This window comes from Vipera ursinii, assembly GCF_947247035.1.
Source record: "Vipera ursinii genome assembly, chromosome: 7".
Lineage (NCBI taxonomy): Eukaryota > Metazoa > Chordata > Lepidosauria > Squamata > Viperidae > Vipera > Vipera ursinii.
In genome coordinates this window covers 32,730,515-32,753,941 of record NC_139521.1, presented here as the reverse complement: position 1 = coordinate 32,753,941, position 23,427 = coordinate 32,730,515, and the positions used below count along the sequence as shown (strand labels likewise).

The following is a 23,427-nucleotide window of genomic DNA, read 5'->3' as shown; positions in this document are numbered from 1 at the left end:
AATAAAAAAGCTACTGGTATTAAAACTAGCAAAAATAACTACTGCATATTCTATTGGATTTGACTACAATTTTGCATAAGAGATAATTAATGCAATATTGATAAAATGTCACAGTCCAAACACCAATAACTTAATATACAGAAAAACATTCACTTCTTGATTTTTAATGAGGCAGTTGCTGTTAACAGTACTGTTTTTTTTGTGTTATTAATGGCAACAATGTGGAATCCTACTTGGAAGGGTATGATCTAGGATTGACATGGCCCAAGGGGATGATATATGCAGTGAGTATTGTCATTACTAATTTTATTTTTCAGCTGGACTGATTGGTGTGAACACATACCAGATAAATCCCAAATTGCTTCCAGTATGGAATAAAATGTGTGAGTGATCTGAGAGGAAAAAGAATCCTTTTGTGTAACAAGGATTCCCATTATTAAATAAATGAAAGCACAAATAAAAGAAGGCAGGAGGCTGATACAGAAAATCTGTACCAACGGGCATGATGGGCTTCCTGACTTAGAATGGAAGGAAATGATGAATTAGACCATACAAAGTGATTGTCCTTGATTGTCTTTTTCTTTTTACATTTGGTTTTTTTTTACAGATCTTGATTGAGATTGATTGATCATCCTGGTACTGAAGGGAGTTTGGATGGAATAATTAATTTCACTATGAAGCCCTGTCATGAAATGATCAATTCCTCCCATTCTGTTTTGTAACAGCCTGGTAGGAGAGTCAAGTCTTGATCATGTACTTTAAGTAGTTGTGTGTATCAGGAGAAAAATTTGCTGTTACAGTGTCAGAGAACTCCTCAAGGGGTACCATTACTGCAGTTAAAGATAAACTGAAAGGACAATGGAAGACAAATACACAAGTCTCTTTCAGCTTTTGAAAATTCTCAAAAGAGCACTGTGCAAGCCCAGATACCAATAGGATTGATTCACAGAGACTACAATGAAGAACCATCTTTTGCATTGGAGGGCAAATAAATGTTGAAAATACTAAAAAGCAGATTATTTGATGGTTCATATGTGCACAGTTTTTGATATTTTGTCCCTGTCATGTAAACATATTGTTTCAGATTTCACATGCACACAGCAATTTTATTTGAAGTATTTCATTTTTGTCATGAAATTAAAAAGCAGATAGATTCTGATTTGTTGAACCTTCTTCCTTCTTTTGGAAAGTATTCTTAAAATAAGTGCTATTTTCATGTTGCAAATCATAATTAAAAAATTACATGCTGCTAGAAATGTCATAAAACATAAAAATGAATATAAATATTTGCACTGAAATGGGTACGGTATTAACAGAGAAAAAAATGAAAAAATATTTTTGGCATCTGCAAGCCAATTCTACACATGAGTATTGAGAAAGAATGACTGGGTTCATATATCCCACTAAATGTAGCATATAGTGCAAACACAGTCAATTGTGATTGTCTTTAGTAAATCATGGTTAAACAATTCATGCCTTAGCATCCTGTTCAAACCATGTGTTTGTATGTCAGTAAGTGGAAGAGGGGAAGCGTGAAGGAATGTTAATTGCAACAACTTTATTCTAGCTTAATACAAAGAGATAAATGCTAACATCCAAATAGCTGAGAAGTTATGCATTATTTTATAGGTGAAAGCCATAATTTTCATAGCCTCACAGCTGACAGATGGACACTAAGTTCTCTAGAGGTGGCCCACTGCCAGCAATAAGCCACTGCCAAAGAAATTAAATGAGTCTTTAGTTAGTAAGAGTTCATTGAGAACACTCTTTATCTTACCCTACAGATGTACTGGTTCCGCTCGCCTGGAGAGAACGTCTGCGAACGTACTATCATGCTGTTTCTGACAAAGGGATGCTGTTGAGTCTTGAGGCTGGCTTTGTCCTTGGGTCGTATAGCTACACACTCAATCCTATCTTCTGTATTTGTTTCTCTATCAACCTATGGATATATTATACATCATTTCTAATGTTGAAAACCAAAACCAGCTTACCAAGCTTGTCGATTTATGCCTTTATGACACAGATAAGCTAAATTCAAACCAAAATCCAAGGCTCAAAATATATTAATTTCTTAAGAAATAAAAAGTAAACAGGCATTTAGTTCACCACAAAAATAGAATGAGATTCTTTTATCTGGGACAGATCGTATATTTTACTAGATAAAGCGCCACATACTAAAAAAACCTCTTTTCAGGATTCTTAAAATGAGTTCATTCTAAACAAACAAATCCCTTGTCCATTTAAAACTAAAACTACCGTATATACTTGAGTATAAGCCGAATTTTTCAGCCCACTTTTTGGGCTGAAAAATTCCACTTCGGCTTATACTCCAGTCAACAAAAAAAACTTACCGAGGACTTGTGCGCGGCCGAGGCTTTGGTGCTTCCGGGATCGCCCGCACCTCTCCCAAGCCACCGCCGTCCGAGACCTGCCGAAGTTTGGGGAGGTTTGGGGAGGTGCGCGCGCACCTCCCCAAACTCCGCGCCTTGCCTGCCTGCTTCTTTCCGCAGTGGAAAGAAGCAGGCAGGCAGGGCGCGGAGGAACGGAGACTTGCCGACGTTTGGGGAGGTTTGGGCGTCTCCCCAAACCTCGGCAGGTCTCCGTTCCTCCGCGCAGACCTGCCGACGTTTGGGAAGGTTTGGGCGCCTCCCCAAACCTCCCCAGGTCTCCGTTCCTGTTTGGGGAGGTTTGGGCGCCTCCCCAAACCTCCCCAAACCTCGGCAGGTCTCCGTTCCTCCGCGCAGACCTGCCGACCTTTGGGGAGGTTTGGGCGCCTCCCCAAACGTCCCCAAACCTCGGCAGGTCTCCGTTCCTGTTTGGGGAGGTTTGGGCGCCTCCCCAAACGTCCCCAAACCTCGGCAGGTCTCCGTTCCTCCGCGCAGACCTGCCGACCTTTGGGGAGGTTTGGGCGCCTCCCCAAACGTCCCCAAACCTCGGCAGGTCTCCGTTCCTGTTTGGGGAGGTTTGGGCGCCTCCCCAAACCTCCCCAAACCTCGGCAGGTCTCCGTTCCTGTTTGGGGAGGTTTGGGCGCCTCCCCAAACCTCCCCAAGCCTCGGCAGGTCTCCGTTCCTCCGCGCAGACCTGCCGACCTTTGGGGAGGTTTGGGCGCCTCCCCAAACGTCCCCAAACCTCGGCAGGTCTCCGTTCCTGTTTGGGGAGGTTTGGGCGCCTCCCCAAACGTCCCCAAACCTCGGCAGGTCTCCGTTCCTCCGCGCAGACCTGCCGACCTTTGGGGAGGTTTGGGCGCCTCCCCAAACGTCCCCAAACCTCGGCAGGTCTCCGTTCCTGTTTGGGGAGGTTTGGGCGCCTCCCCAAACGTCCCCAAACCTCGGCAGGTCTCCGTTCCTCCGCGCAGACCTGCCGACCTTTGGGGAGGTTTGGGCGCCTCCCCAAACGTCCCCAAACCTCGGCAGGTCTCCGTTCCTGTTTGGGGAGGTTTGGGCGCCTCCCCAAACCTCCCCAAACCTCGGCAGGTCTCCGTTCCTCCGTGCAGACCTGCCGACCTTTGGGGAGGTTTGGGCGCCTCCCCAAACGTCCCCAAACCTCGGCAGGTCTCCGTTCCTGTTTGGGGAGGTTTGGGCGCCTCCCCAAACCTCGGCAGGTCTCCGTTCCTGTTTGGGGAGGTTTGGGCGCCTCCCCAAACCTCCCCAAACCTCGGCAGGTCTCCGTTCCTCCGCGCAGACCTGCCGACCTTTGGGGAGGTTTGGGCGCCTCCCCAAACGTCCCCAAACCTCGGCAGGTCTCCGTTCCTGTTTGGGGAGGTTTGGGCGCCTCCCCAAACGTCCCCAAACCTCGGCAGGTCTCCGTTCCTCCGCGCAGACCTGCCGACCTTTGGGGAGGTTTGGGCGCCTCCCCAAACGTCCCCAAACCTCGGCAGGTCTCCGTTCCTGTTTGGGGAGGTTTGGGCGCCTCCCCAAACCTCCCCAAACCTCCCCAAACCTCGGCAGGTCTCCGTTCCTCCGCGCAGACCTGGGGAGGTTTGGGGAGGCGCCCAAACCTCCCCAAAGGTCGGCAGGAAGAACGGAGACCTGCCGAGGTTTGGGGAGGTTTGGGGAGGCGCCCAAACCTCCCCAAAGGTCGGCAGGTCTGCGCGGAGGAACGGAGACCTGCCGAGGTTTGGGGAGGTTTGGGGAGGCGCCCAAACCTCCCCAAACAGGAACGGAGACCTGCCGAGGTTTGGGGACGTTTGGGGAGGCGCCCAAACCTCCCCAAAGGTCGGCAGGTCTGCGCGGAGGAACGGAGACCTGCCGAGGTTTGGGGACATTTGGGGAGGCGCCCAAACCTCCCCAAAGGTCGGCAGGAGGAACGGAGACCTGCCGACGAGCCGCGGCTACACAGGGTATTCCTGTGTATTCAGGCTTGCAAAATGGCGGATCGAGCCTCTGCTGGCGGCAGAGGCTTGCAGAACGGCGGATCGGCTTATACTCGAGTCAATAACTTTTTCCAGTTTTTGGGGGTGAAATTGGGGGTCTCGGCTTATACTCGAGTCGGCTTATACTCAAGTATATACGGTTTTCTTTTAAATGGTGATTACTATTGTACTTTTAGGAATGTCAGTGTCTTATTCAGAAGTGATGAAATTATACTGGTAAAATAGTCATTAGCAAACAAACATAAAAATATGGAAAACAACGAGACTGTCTTGTTCAACATCATAGTATGACATCTGTAGACTTCCTGCTGTTGACTAAAATTTCCAACATTTCTTGTCATTGGCATGATGGATGGGACCTTGGAGTTTTCATGTAGACTAGAGTAACAGGCAATGACTATGCAGGGTTCCATGAAGAATCGTTACTAGCTATACATGGACTGAAGGTAGGGATTTGTATCAATACTTGAACTCTATTTTTGACTACAGCCTTTCCCAAAGAAAAAAACTCAACTAAACTAATTTTCAGTTGTTGAATTAGAATTCTAAACTTTTCAAGTGTTTTCCATTATACAGGTGGTCCTTGACATGCAACCTCAATTGGACCAGAACTTATGCTCCTAAGCTATTCGGTTGTTAAGTGAGTCACACCCAATTTTACATTTTTTTTGCCATGGTCATTAAGCAAATCACCAAGATTTTTAAGCAAACCATGCTGTCAAAAAGCAAACATAGTTTCCCCCATTGACTTTGCTTATTGGAAACCCCTGGGAAGGTCGCAAATGGTGATGACCCCATAATACCATAATTGTCATAAATATATGCTAGTTGCCAAGCATATATTTATGACAATTGAATTTTGATCATGTGACTATGGATACATCATGATCGTAATAAGTTTGAGGAGTGTGAAGTGGAGATCCAGTTTCCTAGTTTTCCCATTCCAAATCCAATGTCTTAACAATTATACAATATTGGAATTGTGGCTTCTAGTATTTCTAACCAGGCACCATCTTAGAAATTATTTCTTTATTTAAGAGAAGGGAACATCTCTTCCTATAATGGTATTTGCCAGCGATAGTTACTCTATAAATGTTTTTTTAAAAATCTTCATATATATTGTTTAACTGGTGGGCACATTTTTTAAATTGATAGCAAAATTTTAAATTTTTTACATATAGTCCTCAGCTTACAATCATTTGTCTAGTGACTGTTCAAAGTTATAAAAGCACTGAAAAAGTGACTTACAACTGGTCCTCATACCTACAACTATCACAGCATTCTCATGGTTATGTAACTGACATTTGGACACTTGGCAACCGACATTTATTTATGACAGAATCCTGGAGTCATGTGATCCTTATTTGCGACTTTCCTAGCCAATTTCTGACATGCAAAGTCAATGGGGAAAGTCTGATTCTCTTAACAATTGCATGATTTACTTAACTGCAGTGATTCACTTAACAGCTGTGGCAAAAAAGGTCATAAAATTAAGCATGACTCCCTTAACCACTGTCTTACTTAGCAACAGAAATTCTGGTCCCGTTTGTGGTCACAAGTCAAAGACTACCTGTAATATGTTTCTTGGATTAAATATCAGTATTTAGGCTTTTAGCATACTGAATGCCTGAATAATGTACACTTAAAGAGAAACAAATTGATTCATATTTTTGGTGAAATAAGTGGACTGAAAAGTACTAATCCTTCAATTTCCATAATTTTCTAAATGTCAGATTGTAGGTCTAAATTCCAGATTTTTTAAAAAAACCAAATCATATAAAATATGTCTTTAGTCAAATACAGATTTTTATATGGATTATTTTTAAAAATTGCAGTTTAAAGAGGGAGTACGGCATAGCAGATTTAAAAATGAACATATGCAAATTTATAATTCATGGATAGAAAATGAACTGATTCATCCATCACATATATAACCCCCTTCTAGCACTCTTTTTAAGAGCTCAGCCCTTGTTATTAAAACTTCAAAACAGTTGCAAAAATAAAAATATTAAGTGTGTATACTAGTATAATTTAAACATTAAATAACTTATTAAATATTTAAAACATCCATTATTAAACATGAATTATCGAACAAATAAGCATTAAATGTTAACTAGGAAGCTAAATATTTTTCTGTGGCTGCACTAAGTATTTTTTTCCCTTGCTCCTTCTCTTTTTGGTACTATGCAACAAAAACAATTTCAAGTCTGTAAACTACCAATTCAAAATCACTGCATGTACTAAATGCCACACTAAATTTGTAAATTTAACTGAAAACCTTTTGAGAAATTTGCAATGACAAATATTATGGCTCAACTATAAAAGGCATTTTAGGCCATATAGGAAATATAATTTAAAATACTCACCAGTATTGGGGACATTATTTCTTTGTTGAGATCTACTTCTGTAAAGTTGGTGTCTTTCTCATGATCAGTATTACCTGTCTGTTCCAAATTAAAGCTCATTCTCTTGCTATCTGTGCATTTGTCTTCTTGGTTCTCTTCAATTTTGTTCTCTTCATTCATTTCTCTCGATACTTCTGCCAGTATTCCTATCCTATGAGAACAAATCTACCCTTAATTTACTAAGGTATTTGGAAAATAAAATACCAGCATATTTGGAACCTAATGTGGGAAGAATCCAAAATCTTCATCACTAATATTCATACAGTTAATGTGACAATATCAACAATTTATTTTGGCCAGAGGTAAACTTCTACTGAAACATTTCTATGGTTTCAGTATTCTCTTCTTGGAAAAAAGCAGAAGGATCTGTTATAAATTTACTGTGTTAGAACATCATAAAATTCAATGTAAATTTGATATTCAAGGTTATTTCTAGAGATAGATATAGCACTGTAAGTTTTCTCCTCCACATAATCACTTAGCTGATATTTCATGGATATTGAAAATAGATAAAACAACAATATCCTGAATGGATAGAAAGTCAGAGCATCCTTTCATCTGTGGAAATATCTCACAAGGCTAATTATAGCCCAACAAGTCAATCACCTTTCAAACAACTTTACAGTAAAAGGAAGGACCAAAACACTGAATCAACTAGAACAGGGCTTTTCAACCTTTTCACCCATTGTACCACTTTTAGGATATGGCAAAATCCGAGTACCACCAGTCACCTAGCAAGGTGTCAAAAACTTGATGACCAAAAAAACAAAAAAAAGGAAAAAAGTGATGAAGTACTGGTAGTCCTCAACTTACAACAGTTTGCTTAGTGACTGTTCAAAGTTATAATGGCACTGAAAAAAGTGCCCCCCCAAGCCACAGCTGAGCAAGACACGTGCCTGCCCGCCTGGCAGCACTCTTCCTCCTGTCCGAGATTTTCATTGTTGTGAGCATTTCTGTTGAGGACTGGCAGTGGGGGTGGGGTGGGGTGAGGGTGTTTGGTTTTTATTCCCCCCATCTGCTGGGTGGTTGTAGCAGGTTTTGGTCACTTCACATGACCCTGGGACACTGTGACTATCATAAATATGAATCAGTTGCCAAGCATCTGAATGTAAATCACAAGACCCTGGAGATGCTGCAACATTCCAGCGGATCGGCACTTCTTCTGGGCTCAGCAGAAGCCCCAGGATTAGCACCGAGCTCCAGCTGGAGCCTGGCACTGATCCTGGCGCTTCTGCTGAGCCCTGACAGCCCTGCAGCTCCAGCCATCTCTCGCTTAGGCTTGTGCGGTGCTGCCACTGGTTCAGCTCATTCCCCTCCACCACTAGCACTTTTCTAGGATGGTCGCGTACCACCTGCCAGGTGCCAATGTACCACAGGTGGTACCTGTACCACTGGTTGAAAAGCCCTGAACTAGAAGAGAGTTCCCCAATCTTTCCAGAAGGTGGGCTGGTGGGAGGGGGAAAGGGCATGGTTTTGTGGGAGGGGCAGGTGCATGCATGCGCAGCATGAGCACACATTGCTCGTGTGAGTGGGGCCAAGAACCTGGGCAAATGAGGGTGTAAGTGAGGCCCCATGCGCTCATTCGCGCTCATGACGCTTGCATGAGTAAGGCCCTAAGTGCCCGTGATGCTCAGGCGAGTGAGGTACCAAGCACTCTCCACAGTCTAAATTGTGCCTAACAAAAAGTTGCTTAGAAACAAGTGATTCACATAATAAGCATAATAAGCATTTCTTAGAAGAGAAGATGCAAGAAAAGTCTACTTCCTTCATGCCCGGCTTAAACTTACCAGAAGTAAGCTGCTATATGAATCTTTGTTCTGATCAAAAATAAAGGAAGGACTGCTCGCTCTCATAATAACAAAAGCAAAAGCAAAATATAGGTAGGAAACACTCCCAGTTCATACTTTTTCCATATGGTCCATATTTTGCTAGCTAGATACATGTTCTCCTTACTTGTTGGGCTCCTGTTTAAGAAGAATAATTATGAACACAGATCCCAAACATTGATTTGGGGACAACAGCATGGCTCCATTCTCCAAGCTGCATCGAAACTAATATTATTCATTATTTTCCTTGTTGCTCTCCCTATAATATTTGTGTTGTGTTTCTGTCACTGAGCAAAACAGCAAAAAAAAATTACCTAAGGAATAATAGGTTTTCTTTCTATCTTTCTTACCTACCTACTGCAGGGGGCAAGCAACATTTTCTGTATTTTGTTTTTTTATGCTTCATATTTTTAAATGCTATTTTGTGAATAACCAATAAATACAAAGAGTTCAACTTACCAGTCTTCCTCAGAACTTTGTGTTTCCTGGGTATCCTGTGCTTCCTCATCTTCCTCCTCCCCTTCCTCTTCCTTCTCTGCCAATTCTTGTTCTACAGCTTGCAGCTCAGCTGATGTCCTTTCCAACAGTGCTGAGACCGCATCCTAACAAAGATATGGAAAGCAGCTCTACTTGTACTAAAATATGTAAGCAGTAATGCCAGTAATACACCTGGTCTGTAATGTACATTGGCTGAGCCCAGAAAAATCACAAAGCTGCTGAAGCCTTTCAGATTAAATTTAACAAGCATACATGTACCTACAGAGAGTAGGATTACATTATGAAAGACTCAAGATTGATTTAAACCTTGAATTGCTGCATGACATCATCTGAAAATTGATTACATATATTGTGAAAATCACACTCTATAAATAAATAAAATTCTTTCCAAAAATGACATAGGCAAGACAACGAAAATATACTCTGACATACAGATCAGTAAAAGCTAAGTTCTAATTCACAAATTGTAGGCAAAAGCAACAAATTATGTAGGTTTCCAACATTTACAAATCATTATTCCAGATATTACAATTGATCTTCCAGTTTAAAGGGGCATTGTCTATTTTATGAGATTCTTATGCCCTAGATTTTGCATGTACATTCTTTAAAACAGTATTTTGTTTTCACTCCATATCATTTAAAGAAAACAGAAAAATTTATTCAGATTTGAAGTCTGATGTAAATGAAATCCTGCACTAACCTACACAGCCAATACTGTGTCTTAATCTAAAACAGTTCTCATTGGCTGGTTTGTAGTTATGGCTATTCTAGTTCATAAATTCTTACACACTGACACTCCTCCCTTTATGACTGGAATAGACATAAAACCAAATAATTTAATATTCTTCCCATGGTGTACTCCACCCAATGGCTTGGTTGTTACATCTGCCAGATTGTCATCTGAAGAACAATGAAGCAAGTGAATTAGTTTACTTTTGATGGCTTCTCTGACATTACAATACTTAATGTCCACACGCTTGCTTCTACTTTTCACTCTTTCACCTGTTGTCATTTTAATGCAAGCAGCATTATCTTCAAATACTGTTAGTTTTTTTAACTTCTATGTTTAAATCCTTTAACAGCTGTACATACCAGGTTACCTCTGAACAAAGTTCAGACAGAGCAATAAATTCTGCCTCCACAGTAGAAATAGCTACAGTTGTTTGTTTTTTGGACTTCCATCCAATCAAAGTCCCTCCAAATAATGCCACAAACCCAGAATTGGACTTTCTGGTTTGCACATCATTGGCATAATCACTGTCAACGTAACATTTTAACTTTAATTCTTCAGAGATTTGTATTTGAAGACCCAAATTCACAATTCCCTTCAAATACCTGAGAATTCTCTTCATACCCATCCAATGCAACTGTGTTGGTGCAGCAGTAAAGTGACTTAAGATACTTACTGCACAAGCTATGTCTTGTCTGGACCGCTGTGACAGATATAATAGGCGCCCTGTTGCTGACTGATATATCTCCTTATCACAGGCTTCACTTTTGTCCTCACCCAAAATGTGAAAATCTATGCCCATAGGTGTTGGAGCAGAATTACAATCCTTTATGTTATATCTCTCCAACTGTTGTTCAATTTTCCTTCTTTAACTGAGAACATAGCCACCTTTCTCAGTTTTTTGTATCTCTACACCAAGATAGTTTTGTATTTCACCCAGACTTTTCAATTCAAACTTTTTCTCCGATTAGCAAATTCCTTCACCTGTGCCAGATCCTTTGCAATGAAGCAAAGATCATCCACAAATGCTAATGATTGGCAATCCCCACCGTGGAACCTTGCAGTATATATGCAAGCATCAGCCTTTCAACTTTTGAACCCAAGACCCTTTAATGCTGCATCTATACAGATGTTCCAGTTTCTGGCTGATTGCTTCAGCCCATAAATGGCCATTTCAGTTTATACACAGTGCCAGGCTTTTTACTTTCATACCCTGGTGCTTGAACCATGTAAATTTCTTCCTCCAACTCTGCACTGAGGAATGCTGTGGTTATATCAAAGTGCCAAATTTTATGCCCACGTGCCGTTGCCAACGCTAGTGCCATCCATATAGTTTCACTTTTTACCGTTGGTGCAAATACCTCATCATAGTGTACATTTTTCTTCTGTGAAAACCCGTGCCACTAATCTTGCCTTATATTGGACTTCATTGTTGGGTAACACTTTCCTTTTGTATACTCATTTACATCCTACAGCTTTGTAGCCTTGTGGCAAAGTCATAGAGGTGAACACTTTATGTTCATCCATGGATTTCATTTCTTTGTCCATGGCCTTTTTCCACTTCTCTTGCTCTACTTTGGGTAGTGCCAATACTTCCTGATAGTTTCTTGGCTCATACCACACATTACACAACTTTACTTTCCTAGCAGAATACCTGTCAGGTGGAATCCCCTTGTTCAATCGCTTTCACGTGCGTTGCATTGAATGTTCTTGACTGTCAACCCTTTCCTGCTTCACATCAGAGTCACCATCTTCTTCTGACTCCTTTTCTTATCTTTTTTCAGCTTCTCCTCCCTGAATGCTGACAGTCACTAAGTGAGTCACCATCACTAAGTGAGTCACCATCACTAAGTGGATGATTTCCAGAATTGGCATCAGCTCTGCCCCAGTTCTGCTCTGCAAAGCTAGCAGATCTGGAAATTACTATTCTTCTGCTTCCATCACTAAAGCGATAGCTCTTTGAGCCAGGCTCACAGCCCATAAATCTGAGCTTTCTAACCTTTTGTTGCCCTTTTCTCCTGATTGCCTTTGGAATATGCACCCATGCATTGCTTCCAAACACCCTTAAATATGCCAGAGATAGCTTTCTCCCATGTAGCACAGCATATGGAGTATCATTTATACAGGAACTCAACAGCCTATTGACCAAATAATTAGCAGTCAACATGGCTTCACCCCAATACAACCTGCTCAGACCAGAATCCTCCAGCAGTGACTCTTTCATGGTCTGCAAGACTCCATTCCGTCTTTCAGCCACGCCATTCTCAGCTGCTGTGTATGGATTTGTGTGTCCATGTCTTATTCCTAGCTGCCCCAACCAGTGTTGAAAACTTGCTGACATGAATTCTGAACCCCTGTCAGTTTGCAGATGGGATACCTGTTGCCTATATTTTCTTTCTGTGAAGCTTATCCATTGCTTGAACTTCTGAAGCACTTGTTTTGCTCTTAAGCAAATAACAGAAACCAAATCTGTTGAAATCCTCTGCAATGACCAACACATACCTTGCTCCTACCAAGCTGGCTTGCATTGGTCCTACTAAATCTGCATGTAATATCTGCCTTGTGCTTTTCTTGCTTACTGGGAATACCTTAGATTTTGATCATTTACATGCCTTACACCCTTTTAAGTTTAATCCCTATGCAACACTCTGAAGCTGGCATGGCCAAGCTTTCTGTGCAAGAGATGAATGCATGAATCATGTTGTGCCACATTATCAAATGTTTGGGCACATTTAACCTTTTGTGCCTGCAACTGTTCTAATTCAACAAACAGTTTCTGCATATGGAACAAATGCTCTTCTACACTCTCTTGTGGCAGCAGCCAGCTTCTGTACAATTGCCTCAATAATTGCACTATATTGCATGCTGACACAGTCACATGGACACTTCTCAACTTCAGCCAAACTTCTTTTGCAGTTTTTAAGTCAGCTACATTTAAGAATTGCTCATCTTCCACATTTAAAATGATGCAAGCCAGTGTCTTATCATGCCTCCGTTGATCTGCAGCTGCTAATTGCCCCTGGGGTGGATTAATCACAGTATCCCTTCAGGAAGCATTCCATTTTGCAGCTCAAATAAGACAATTCTTTTGTCCCAATCAAAGCAGAGAGCTCTCCTTTAAATCAGCCATCCTGCAAGCCTTCAGCTGAGCAGCCTTTTCTTTCTTAATTCAGGCAGTCCATCAGCTTAATTAGAGCTCTGTGTTGAGCCTCAATCTTTTCTTTCAGTCTGAACTGTGTGCAAGGGCTGGCTGGGATCTGGGCCCATAACCTGTTAGAGTTTGACAACTTTCCAGCGCAAAAATAAGCCCCCCAAAATAAGCACACATTCAAAAGGAGCAGGAGACATAATTCGGAAAAAGTTTAGCTATAAAATATATATAAACATGATACATACAGTTTCATTCAGTTCTTGGCAATGTGGTAGAGAACAGCAACTAATTTATTTTTATTTATTTTATTTTATTGGATTTATATACCGCCCTTTCCCGAAGGACTCCTATAATTTAGGACAGGGCTTTTCAACCAGTGGTATGGGTACCACCTGTGGTACATTGGCACCTGGCAGGTGGTACGTGACCATCCTAGAAAAGTGGTAGTGGGGGAGGGGAATGAGCTGAACTGGTGGCAGCACTGCTCAGCGGAAGCACCAGGATCAGAGCCAGGCTTCAGCTGGAGCTCAGCACTGATCCTGGTGCTTCTGAGCCCAGAAGAAGCGCCGATCAGCTGGAATGTTGCAGTATCTCCAGAATCTTGTGATTTACATTCAGATGCTTGGCAACTGATTCATATTTATGATAGTCACAGTGTCCCAGGGTCATGTCAAGTGACCAAAACCTGCTACAACCACCCAGCAGATGCGGGTGGGAATAAAAACCAAACACCCCACCCCCCACCCCCACTGCCAATCCTCAACGGAAATGCTCACAACAATGAAAACCTCAGACAGGAGGAAGAGCGCTGCCAGGTGGACAGGCAGGTGTCTTGCTCGGCTGTGGCTTGGGTGGCACTTTTTTCAGTGCCATTATAACTTCGAACAGTCACTAAGCGAACTGTTGTAAGTCAAGGACTACGTGTACTTCATCACTTTTTTCCCTTTTTTTTGGTCATCAAGTTTTTGACACCTTGCTAGGTGACTGGTGGTACCTGGATGTTGCCATATCCTAAAAGTGGTACAATGGGTGAAAAGGTTGAAAAGCCCTGATTTAGGAGATCAGGACACAGGGAAAGACTAAACCACACCCACACCTAGGCTGGATCACATGCCTTACACAGCCAATACTGTGTCTTAATCTAAAACAGTTCTCTGGCTGGTTTGTTGCTATGGACATTCCAGTTAATAAATTCTTACACACTGACAACTTTGTTGAAGAATGAAATACGATTTGTTTGGCACGATTTGTTTTTGATGAACCCATGTTGACTACTAGTTATAACTTTGCTTGTAGGTGTTCAATGTACAATGAACAATGATGCAGGTTGGGCTAAAAGAGAAAAATTGGTCCAAAATTAGCCAGTGAGTTGTCTAACAATGGACTTGAAACTGAGTCTCTCCAGTCCTCTCAAACCCCTTAACCATTATATTACACAGGTATGCAAGCTACTGACAAAAAAAGTTTAATGTGGCAATATGCATTTTACATGTGGTTCCCTTCTACTCCAACCAATAATATTTGAATGTTAGCATAAGCACACTGTTCCTTATAATGAAAAAAATGTACATAAGCTTGACTGCATTAGCTTCTGTTTTTTAGCAATACATTCTGACAAGGAACTCTGGCTTATTGCTTTCCTCATAATCAAGATTTAGCAATTCATTGTTTGTTTACCATTCCTGCGAGCAGAAAAAGTCAATTAGAAGTCATAATTATATTTCTATTTATGATAATGAGACATAGCAACTGGAGGCTACACATAATAATGTAGCACAACTGTTTGATTGGTGACACTGTTTTTTCTAGCAATCAACTTACCAAGGAAACAGGTGTTGGATTGGCTACCACAAAGACAGAATACTTCTTTGGCTTTGTATTCCTTTTTCCAACAGTCTGCTTAGAAGATAGCAAATTATACCACAGAGTAGATATCTCATTTGAAAAGGACACATCTCCCAGACTTATCTGGATTCCACCCTACAAAACAATGTATATTTGTTACAGAATTATGTAAAAACAAATGATGTCACTGAAATGTTTTGTTTCAGCAGCCAAAAATTATACTCCAAAGCCTTTTTATATTAGAATTATTAAACACTTCAATTATATATTTATATCTTTTGGATTAAAATACAGCATTTAAGATGAATATTACAACTGAAGTCAAATAACAATGCAACTAAGTTTTATAAGTATTAGGTAAGACTTTCCACGTGATGCACAGTGATCTTTTCTATTATGGTTATAATGCAATGTGTGAGGTAGCCATTCTATAAAAGCCTGATGAATAGGATTCATCTATCTCTCAAGAGGGAAATTGCAGAAACATGTTTTAAAATGAAAAGTGAAGAGGAAAACATAAAGATAAAGAGGGAAGATGAATGGGATTTATTTGGAGCAGTTGGCACAAGTGTTAAAGTAATTCTGGTTCATGATAAATCTTGAGGGATTAAGGGCACAAGAGTCCTTGGCTTGTAAGATAAAAGGATGTAAAGCATTAAAGTGCCAAGGGAGTACTCAGAATTGCAGGTGAAAACAGAAAAGATTGTGATATAGATATTTATCCTGTGATTTTATTTGGTAAAATTTTTATTGTTGTTCTTACTTGTGGCTCAATCTGAATTAAAAGGGAAGTTTAAGGGGTACATTTAAACAAAAAATAAACAGATCATTTGATTAATTACCGATCAGACATACACTACATATCTAAAAAGAAAATATCAGTTACTGTATAAATCTAATCAGTGCAATAGATTGAAGCAGGAGAAAGCACTGGCTAGGTTAATGCCTGAAGCAAAATACAGTTGGCCTCAGTCCATCTTATTCATGAGGGAAAAATGGCTTTATATGTAAGAAAAGAAAATTTAAGCTCATATTTAGAATCTTTGATAGCTTTACTGTATAAAAATGCCTCAGGCACCATCAATTTACATTCTGTCAATGTCTGAAATCATTAATCATTACACTTCCATTTTACAATCATCTATAGGTAGGAATAATAACTTGAAGAATATTAAGAAAAATAAAAAGTCTACTTCTAACTATGATAACATTATAAAGAAGAAGTAGAACTTTTGCGTTGGATGCACCTTTGCCACTGAAGTCACATACATGCTTTGCATGAATGAGGTCCTAGGTTCAATGCCCTCGCATGGGAAATCCCCAGCATGGAATTGTTAAATTTCCTGGCTGATACTTGGATAAAAGAACACTTCTCAAAAATAGTAACCTTAATTTCCACAGACCAAAGTCACTGCAAAACATTTTCAAATAAATTAAGCACAGTTATGGATGGAAGTTATGGATTTTCAATTGGCCAAATTGTATGTCCTGACTGCTCTTTAAAAAGGTTCACCACAATAAATATTAACCCAGGAAATTGCATCATCATAAAACCCACAGAGAAAATATTTATCTGCTCCCTTTCCTCATTTAAAGGAAACCTATAACAACCAAGCCTTGCAGTTTTTCTCTGCAGTGGCATCTGAAGTGCTTCCTTCATTATCTTGAGTGTGAAAAACTATTCAAGCATTTAGCCTCTCAAGTAAATGGGGCAAGGAAAGTAAATTCAATTATTTCTATTTATTTAAATATTTGTATACCATTTCTCATTTGCATTAATACCAGAAAGTTAATGCTATGAAACAGTGCTAGAAGACTAGTTATTAAATGGACTAGAAATATTAATAAAAGGGAGGTGTTTGGTGAAAAGCCCCCCTAAAAAGAAGAATGGATTTTTAAAGGAGTACCTAAAACATGGCTGCATTGGAGTGGGTGTTCTGCAGAGGACTGCTGAGAAGGTTTATGGATGCTACCTGCAGCACAGAATGCAGGACCTCCCCTCAAGAATATTAAGTACCAGGAATATTACATATATGAGGATGCTAAGATAACATGCTCCTTTTTAAAGACTAATTTCATCATCTTGAATCTGTTTAGTAGCAGAAGGATAGGTAATGCAGATGTTGTAGTATAGGTGTGATCTATCTACAGCAGTGGCCCCCAACCTTTAGGGCACCAGGGACCAGTTCCATGGAGAGAAGTTTTTCTGTGGACCAGAGGGGGCATGGGTTTGCATGCTGCCTGCATCCCGCGGATGTGGCTTCACTTGTTTGCACAGCTCGGTTTCTGGCATGCTGCGGAGTGATGCCAGTTCACAGACCAGGGGTTGGGGACCCCTGATCTACCATATTCCAATCAGTAGTTGAGCTGGTATATATTAGATTAGTTGTAGCTTCTAGAGTCTAGACCAGCCCGCAGTGCAGGCCTAGGAACAGTGCAAAACATAGCATAGGAAATAAAACATGAACTGCAAGTGCTGAAATATTTATACTATGTCCTTACTATTTAAGTCTTTAGGAAGTATTGTTGCAATCTACTACATTTTCCCCATGAAAGTTGGAAGAAGAATCACTTAGGATCAAAGGTGACTATGCCCTGACCTATACTGCTCAAAAAATAAAGGGAACACAAGATAAGACATCCTACTATTAAATACAGTACATTGTTGTTGTTTAAGTGTTCCCTTAATTTTTTGAGCAGTATATAAATATTTTTAATACATTGCTCAAAAGATTCTTACACATCCACAAAAAGGGAGAAAAAGATCACAATTAAATCAATTATCATATTAAGTAAGGATACTTACTAGACATTCTTCTTGATGACTTTTACTGACAGAGCAGATATCTACCCTCAAAGTTTTTTTCTGCAAGGCTGTCTGGGAAATAACTGTTCTGAATATTTCACTAAATAAAAGAGGTTCAGTAGCAGGATGGAACTTTGTACGGAATAGACAGCTGATGTCAGTTGAAGGTGGAAGAAGTGCAAGTCTAAAATATCTAAAGAAAAAAAATAACAGAAAGATAACCTAAATTCACCATAAAGTGTCTTTCCATATTATGTTATGCAATATACATATTTAGAAATGACATAAAATATTTTTCCCTTTTAAGGATGAGAAGAAAATGGGGGACATCAGGCCGGAAATATAAGCTTCTTCCTTCCTTCACAGATACACGAAGTTTGAGTTTCTATTTATTTTACATTCAGAAATGCTGATTGCAAGGTGTGGGTCCTGACAGATACAAGTGGCTTCCTACAGAACAAGCAGAATCTGTAAGATGAATATTAAGCAGCCTGGTTTAAGGGAGTGAGCTCACTAAGTAAGCAAACAGGAGACTTAGCATGCGGGGGAGTTTAGAAGGAGTTCAGTCCCTAACAAATTGTCCCACTAAATTAGAAGGGAAGGAAAAGTTCCTGACTCATTTCCACAATGCTCTAGTCCAGACATGTCAAACTCATGATGTCATGTGACGTCGTGCAAAGTATCGGGATGGTTTTGCCATTGCCAGCAATGGGGTGGGTGCGGCTTCCAGATGACGCGTCTGGCCCACGGGCCAGCAGTTTGACACCCCTGCTCTAGTCATTGACAAATGAAAGCATTGCTGCCATGTTGTAGTTGTTGTTAGTTGCAAAGTTGTGTCTGACCCATCGCGACCCCATGGACAACGTTCCTCCAGGCCTTCCTGTCCTCTACCATCTTCTGGAGTCCGTTTAAGCTCACGCCTACTGCTTCAGTGACTCCATCCAGCCACCTCATTCTCTGTCGTCCCTTTCTTCTCTTGCCCTCAATCTTTCCCAGCATTAGGCTCTTCTCCAGTGAGTCCTCCTTCTCATTAGGTGGCCAAAGTATTTGAGTTTCATTGCTGCCATAGTCAACAGCAATAGCAGCAATGCTTGTGTGAGAGTAGCAACTCTACAAGCTTTGTTCCTGAATCACAATAAGAGGTGCATTGTAAATCAGTTTTCAAACATACTTTCCTCCTTTTTTGAAAACAGCAGGAAAGCACATTCTTTTTTTAAATAATATTTTATTAATTTTCCAATTTTACATTTAAGTATTTAAAAAGCAACGTGGTAGCTGGGTTAATCAGTAGTTCGATAACAAAACCTTTAGTACAAATCTCAAGTTACAACATCAAATATTTCCTCTCTTTTTCCCTTAACATTTACTATCTCGTATTTAAGCTAATATTATATCAACTCAGTAAAAACATCATTATTACATTTATCAATAAATTTTTAGCTTATACATATCTTAATTATTTTTTACATTCAATCTTCATAAACAATCCATATCCTGTTATTAATTTTTCCCCAATTTTTAGTTTCCCATCAGTATTCCAATTTAACCTTTGATATTTATAATTTTCAGGCTTTAGGTAACCAAGATTTCCCTTATCTCAATTCATAACAGAATCTAATATCCAAAATACACATCTTATCTATTTGAATATAATCTTGTTCTATTTCCTATCTATTTCCTACCATATTAAATCATCTCCTTAATAATACAATATCCCCTTTAATGAATCAAAACATTATATATATTACCTGGGTTAATCAATAAATCAAACATATTCATAATTGTTTTTTTTCTTTTAGGTCTAATTTTTAAATATTAAACAGATAAAATCCTTATTTTCAATTAATTTCCAAATATTTTAAATCCAATGACCAGAATTCCCCTTATCTCAACTTCTCCCTTTAACCCTCTAATTAATAATATGAAATCTCCTCTAATAAATCAAAACCCCAATTTTCTTCAGCCTTATTCTGGCTTTCTTCCTTTGCCAACTAGGCTTCCACATCAGTGCTTTTAGATCATCAAATAGATCCCCTTCTATTATTATATATGTTATTTGAAATAAAGGAGACCATTTAATTGCCATTTTTTTGAAGGACTAGCCCATTTGTATTCACTAAGTTGTCTCTCTATTATTCCAATTCCCCGTTATTGCCCTTATATGTTTATCTTCCATTCAATCTGTTCTTCTTTCTCAAATTTCTTCTGATTTATATAGAAAGTCTTTTCCATTTTCAGTGTTGTCACTCCCTTTTCTGGATTTTCCATTAACTGTATTTGTTGGTCAATTGAGTCCTCTGTCTTAATATTTGATTGTTCCACTTCTTCTGTTATCTTCTGCGTTGTTAGTTCTTTGGTTGTAGTCAAAGTTTGGGTTTGTATTTCTAAACTGGTGTCTTGATCTTTTATGTTAGGTCTTATTTTATCATAAGCTGAAAGAATGGTTTCAAGTATTGTTTTCAACATGGAAAGGATCTTTTCCTGGTCTTCATCCATCTCTTTCACATGTTTATAAATATTTTGTCAAGCAAGATTTTATAGTCCAAGGTATTTCATCATCTCATATAGTAACCAATATTCCTCAAATAAAGAAATAGGAAGGCAATTCCCCACATATAACTCTGAAAGTCAGTAAAGGTTTACATTCACAGTTCAAGTAGGCCAGTTATGCCACCCAGCTGTTCTCTTACAGCTGAGTTTCTCACAGGTGGTGCCAAGCCAAGGTCAAAAGAGTCTTATCTAAGGTCTGGGCTTTGAGCCAAGTCTCTTTTAGGAAATAACAAGTTATAATACCAAACTTCACTACAAGATGCCACCGATGCCGGCTTCCGGTTTGCCACGGCCACCATGGATGGCTGGGAGATGAGATTCATCTCCCCCGTCCAGTTTCGCATTGCTGGAGAGCCCTGAAAAAAGTGAAAAGTTGCCCCGTAGGGGCGACCAGCAAGGAGGGGCACTCTCTGGATCGCAGGAGGTGGTAGTTCTCCTGCTAGAGCCAGTGAATCCCTCGAAACAGGCGGACAAAAGACCAGCCATAGAAATATGACTCATCATTAGGCTATAGACAGCCAAAGTCATACTTACCATCTGGCAACTTCAAAGAAGCCTGGAAAGGACTGGGTGAGATTAATTTAATTAATTTAATTTATTAATATTTCTATACCGCCCTTCTCCCGAAGGACTCAGGGCGGTGTACAGGGCAAGAATAAAACACAGAAATTTACAAAAACTAAAAGATCTACCTCTCTTAAATCCTAATTGCTTTTTCATACCTATTCAAGCTGCTAAAGTACTTTCCTCCCTATGGAGAGGGAAGGGGGGTTTCAGCCTTCCCTCCAGACACAGCAGCAACCGACTACCCAGGGGTGTTTAAAATGTTGGAAAAAATAATTGGATCCTAATTGGGAATCTATTTCCTAAAATTGATGGATTAAAAAACTCTTTATTCTATTTCCTATTATTCTTCAGTTTTTATTCTCTATTTTTATTGAAGATCTGGGTTTTTTCTTTTAAAATAGAAGAAAAAACTGAATAGATCAAAATAACTTTGGAGAGACATCTTGTGGCCAAACGTGATATTGCAATCTGTTATTGTGCCAAAGAGAGCTGGCTGACAGCCCAAAAAAAAAAGATAAGACACCTGTAACCTTCAGAAACTCAGCTACACTTTTTATTTAGTGGATTTTTTGAATGTAAATCCTTTTAGTTTAAATATACTATTATGGAAGAAGATCAGGAATGGATTTTCCTCATGGAAGAAGAGCAGGATCAAACTCTTGGTTTGTTGAAAGAGATTATTCAAACCTTACTCAAAGCTGGTGATGAAATAAGAAGCTACAGAAAAAAAACAAGAAGACAGCCCAAACAAAAGCAAATTATGGCTATAATTATAGAATTATCTATGCAGGATACTACAGAAAAAAAAGAAACAATTAAATAACAAGACAGAAGACTCAACTGCTCAACAAATACATACAATGGAAAATACAGGAAAGAAACTGACAAAAGGGAAAGAGGTAAAGATTTCCTATATAAAACAGAAGGAGCCTGAGGATATAAAAGGAAAACAGATGGAAGAGAAGATAAACAGGTCAAGACATCGCCAGGGCTCGTTGCCTTGGAAGAGTGAGGAAAATTCTCAGGGATGACTCACACCCTGGACGGTATCTCTTTACTCTCCTACCATCGGGTAGGAGATATAGGAGTATAGCCAGCCACACCAACAGGCTGAAAAACAGCTTTTATCCATGGGCTGCTAGGCTTTTGAACGGGAAATAATTTTTATAAACTTTATGCTGAATTGACTTGTGAGGTCGGTGTGTGGTGCAATTAGTTCACATGGTTTAATAAGATGGAGGGTTTGTTGTCACTGTGAGTTGGGGGGGTGGGAGCACGGAGGAAGGCTCAGCTAATCTCAATGTATACATGGTTGTACTTTGACAATAAAGGTTCATTTATAAGATAAATAGGTTGAAATGGAAAACCAAGGAAAAGACCTGCTGGATCAGCTAGTCCTCTTAACAAAATGGTGACTGGATGGCTTTTACAACGCCAAATAATATATACAACAATCCAAGGAGATCTGCTGGATGACCCAAAAGCAAGGACATGGAAGATGATTTGGCAAAGAAAGAAAGCCAGAATAAGACTAAAAAAGAATGGGGTTTTGATTTATAGATGAGATTTAAAATGGAATATACTTAAATAGATAAGATGGGTATTATGAGAACTTAAAAGAGAATATACTTAAGCAGACAAGATGTGTAATTTGAATACAAGATATTGTTATGTGTTGAGATAAAGAAAACTTTGATTAAGTAAATCTTAGAAGTATAAACACTAACAATTACATTTGAATATTGATCTGTGTATAAAGGTCCTGTAAAGGTGATTAAGACACATATAAGCTAAAACCTTATTGATGAAAGCAATAAATATGTTTTTATGTCTTAAAATAGAATATACTTAAATGGATAAGATGTGTACTTTGAATATAAGATGCTGTTATGAGTAGAGAAAAAGAAAATTTTGGTTAGGTAAAACTCAGAAGCTAAAATATTAACAGGTTAACTGGAATATTGATTTGTGCATAAGGATTATGTAAAGATGGTCAAGATATCTATAAGTTAAAACTTTATTGATGAAAGTAACATATGTCTATGTAGTAGTAAGGGAAAAAATTATTAGTTTTAAATATGAGATAGTAGATATAAAGAGGAAGAGAGAGGAAGTATTAAATATGGAAATAAAATAAATTTTGGTTATTAAATTTAAGATCTTAAGATACTTGAGAATTATTAGAAAATAAGAATATTATATTTCATTACTAACTTGTTGATGTAGATGGTAAGAACTTATATAGATAAGATGTGTATCTTGAATATCAAACCTGGGGAGGAATTGTGATAAAGGAGTTGGGGTCATTTAAAATTTGGAAATGATAATTATTAAATTCAAATATTAATGGAAAATTAAAAATGAGAAAAATTGATTAGGTCATTGATTGTCTAAAAGATTGAAAGGTAATGCAACTAATATATATATATATATATATATATATATATATATATATATATATATACACACACACACATACACACACACACACACACACACACACACACACACACACACACACATATATATATATATATATATATATATATATATATATATATATATATATATAAACTAAAAATTACTGATAAATGTTAGAAAGTTATTTTCCATTTGATTGATAGAACAAGAATTGTATTAATTTAAATATGAGACAGTAAACATTAAGGAAGAGAG

At 39.2% G+C, this 23,427-nt stretch overlaps 1 protein-coding gene across 1 annotated transcript in view; it reads right to left on the bottom strand.

Moving 5' to 3' along the window:
• WWC2 (WW and C2 domain containing 2) overlaps positions 1-23,427 on the bottom strand; it is a 183,214-nt gene that overhangs the window by 9,352 nt on the left and 150,435 nt on the right. The window contains exons 15-19 of the mRNA XM_083367444.1: positions 17,635-17,827; positions 14,805-14,963; positions 9,064-9,206; positions 6,740-6,929; positions 1,778-1,939 (exon numbers count right to left, since the gene is read on the bottom strand). Coding sequence (XP_083223570.1) covers positions 1,778-1,939; positions 6,740-6,929; positions 9,064-9,206; positions 14,805-14,963; positions 17,635-17,827 — 847 coding nt within the window. The remainder of the gene's footprint in view (positions 1-1,777; positions 1,940-6,739; positions 6,930-9,063; positions 9,207-14,804; positions 14,964-17,634; positions 17,828-23,427) is intronic.